This window comes from Merops nubicus, unplaced genomic scaffold (genome assembly GCF_000691845.1).
Source record: "Merops nubicus isolate BGI_N331 unplaced genomic scaffold, ASM69184v1 scaffold20462, whole genome shotgun sequence".
NCBI lineage: Eukaryota > Metazoa > Chordata > Aves > Coraciiformes > Meropidae > Merops > Merops nubicus.
Genome location: NW_008595865.1, coordinates 1 through 1407, shown reverse-complemented (window position 1 = coordinate 1407; position 1407 = coordinate 1). Strand labels below are relative to the sequence as shown.

The 1407-nt window shown below is 61.0% G+C and overlaps 1 protein-coding gene across 1 annotated transcript; it reads left to right on the top strand.

The window, feature by feature from the left end:
* Nucleotides 1–519: 519 nt before the first annotated feature.
* Nucleotides 520–1356, top strand: CCR9 (chemokine (C-C motif) receptor 9; the record flags this gene model as incomplete). The annotated part of the gene is made up of 1 exon (XM_008936215.1): nucleotides 520–1356. A coding segment is annotated over one exon (837 nt), but the record flags the coding sequence as incomplete, so codon positions are not given.
* Between the last annotated feature and the right edge of the window lie 51 nt (nucleotides 1357–1407).

The following is a 1407-nucleotide window of genomic DNA, read 5'->3' as shown; positions in this document are numbered from 1 at the left end:
AGCCTCCCTCAAGAGTGAGCCCAGGTCTGGCTGAAGATGGCAGTTGCAAGCATAGTGAGTATACAGCTGTGCTGCTGGGTAACCTCTTTTTCTTTCCCCCCTCTTTGCCTCCACCAATTTTCTGCCTCTCTCGAGCCCCCGGGGCCACCCCACCACAGCAGTAACACAAACCCCTCCTGCCCTCCTCTCCCACCCCGGGGCTTTTGCCCTTTGTGAGGTGTTTGAGGCTGCCCAGCCAACAGTGTTTGAACGGTCTGGCAGAGAGAACGCCCCCACTGCCTGCCGGTTCCCTGCTGGGGCTGGCAGGAGCTGCTGACCTGCTGCTTGTGCAGGGACTGTTACTCAGCGGGCCGGTTTTATGTCACACGTGGAGCAGTCTGAAGGGCCCTGCGCTGCCCCGGCAGCCTCTGCCCCTTCCCATCCCAGCCGGAGTACACTGGGGACCTCCCCCTGCACCTGGCAAAGGGACACGTTCCTGAGCCTCCTCTCCCCAGCCCCTCAGCCCGTGTCCCCTCGCAGGTCCCCCTCCCTGGCAAGGCCAGCCTGGACTACTACAGGAACGCCAGCGTGGTGCCACCCCTGGAGGGCAGCCCGGGGAACGGCACCGAGCCCCTGTGCGACAGGAGGCAGGTCAGGCAGTTCGCTCGAGCCTTCCTCCCACTGCTTTTCTGGCTCATCTTCTGCGTGGGCACGGTGGGGAACACCTTGGTGGTGCTCGTCTGCTGCAAATACCGCCTCAGGAGGAGCACGACGGACAGGTACCTGCTGCACCTGGCCGTGGCAGACCTGCTCCTGCTCCTCAGCCTGCCCTTCTGGGCCAAGGCTGCCGCCGACGGCTGGGTCTTCAGGAGCCTCATGTGCAAAGTCGTCAACAGCATGTATAAGATCAACTTCTACGGCTGCAGCTTGTTTCTAACCTGCATCAGCTTCGACAGGTACATCACTATCGTCCAGGCAGTGAAGGTCAGAACCTCCCAGCGGCGGCGGCTCCTGCACAGCAGACTCGTGTGCTTGGCTGTCTGGCTGACATCCGTGAGCCTGTGCATCCCAGAAATCATGTACAGCCGGAGCGTGCGGGTGGGCGACACCACGGTCTGCAAAATTATGTACCCCACAAACGTCAGCATGACCTCCAGAGTCACCGTCCTGGCCTTGAGAGTCACTGTCGGGTTCTTCCTCGCGCTCCTCGTCATGGTCATCTGTTACGCCCTTATCATCAAGACCCTCCTGAAGGCCAAGAGATCCCAAAAGCAGAAGTCACTGAAGATCATCACCATGATCATCACGGCTTTCCTCCTCTCTCAGTTCCCCTACAACATCGTCCTGGTGGCCAAAGCCATCGGCACCTACGCCAGGGTGGGGTTCGGCTGCCAGGCTGCAGACCGGCTGGACATCGGGCTGCAGGTC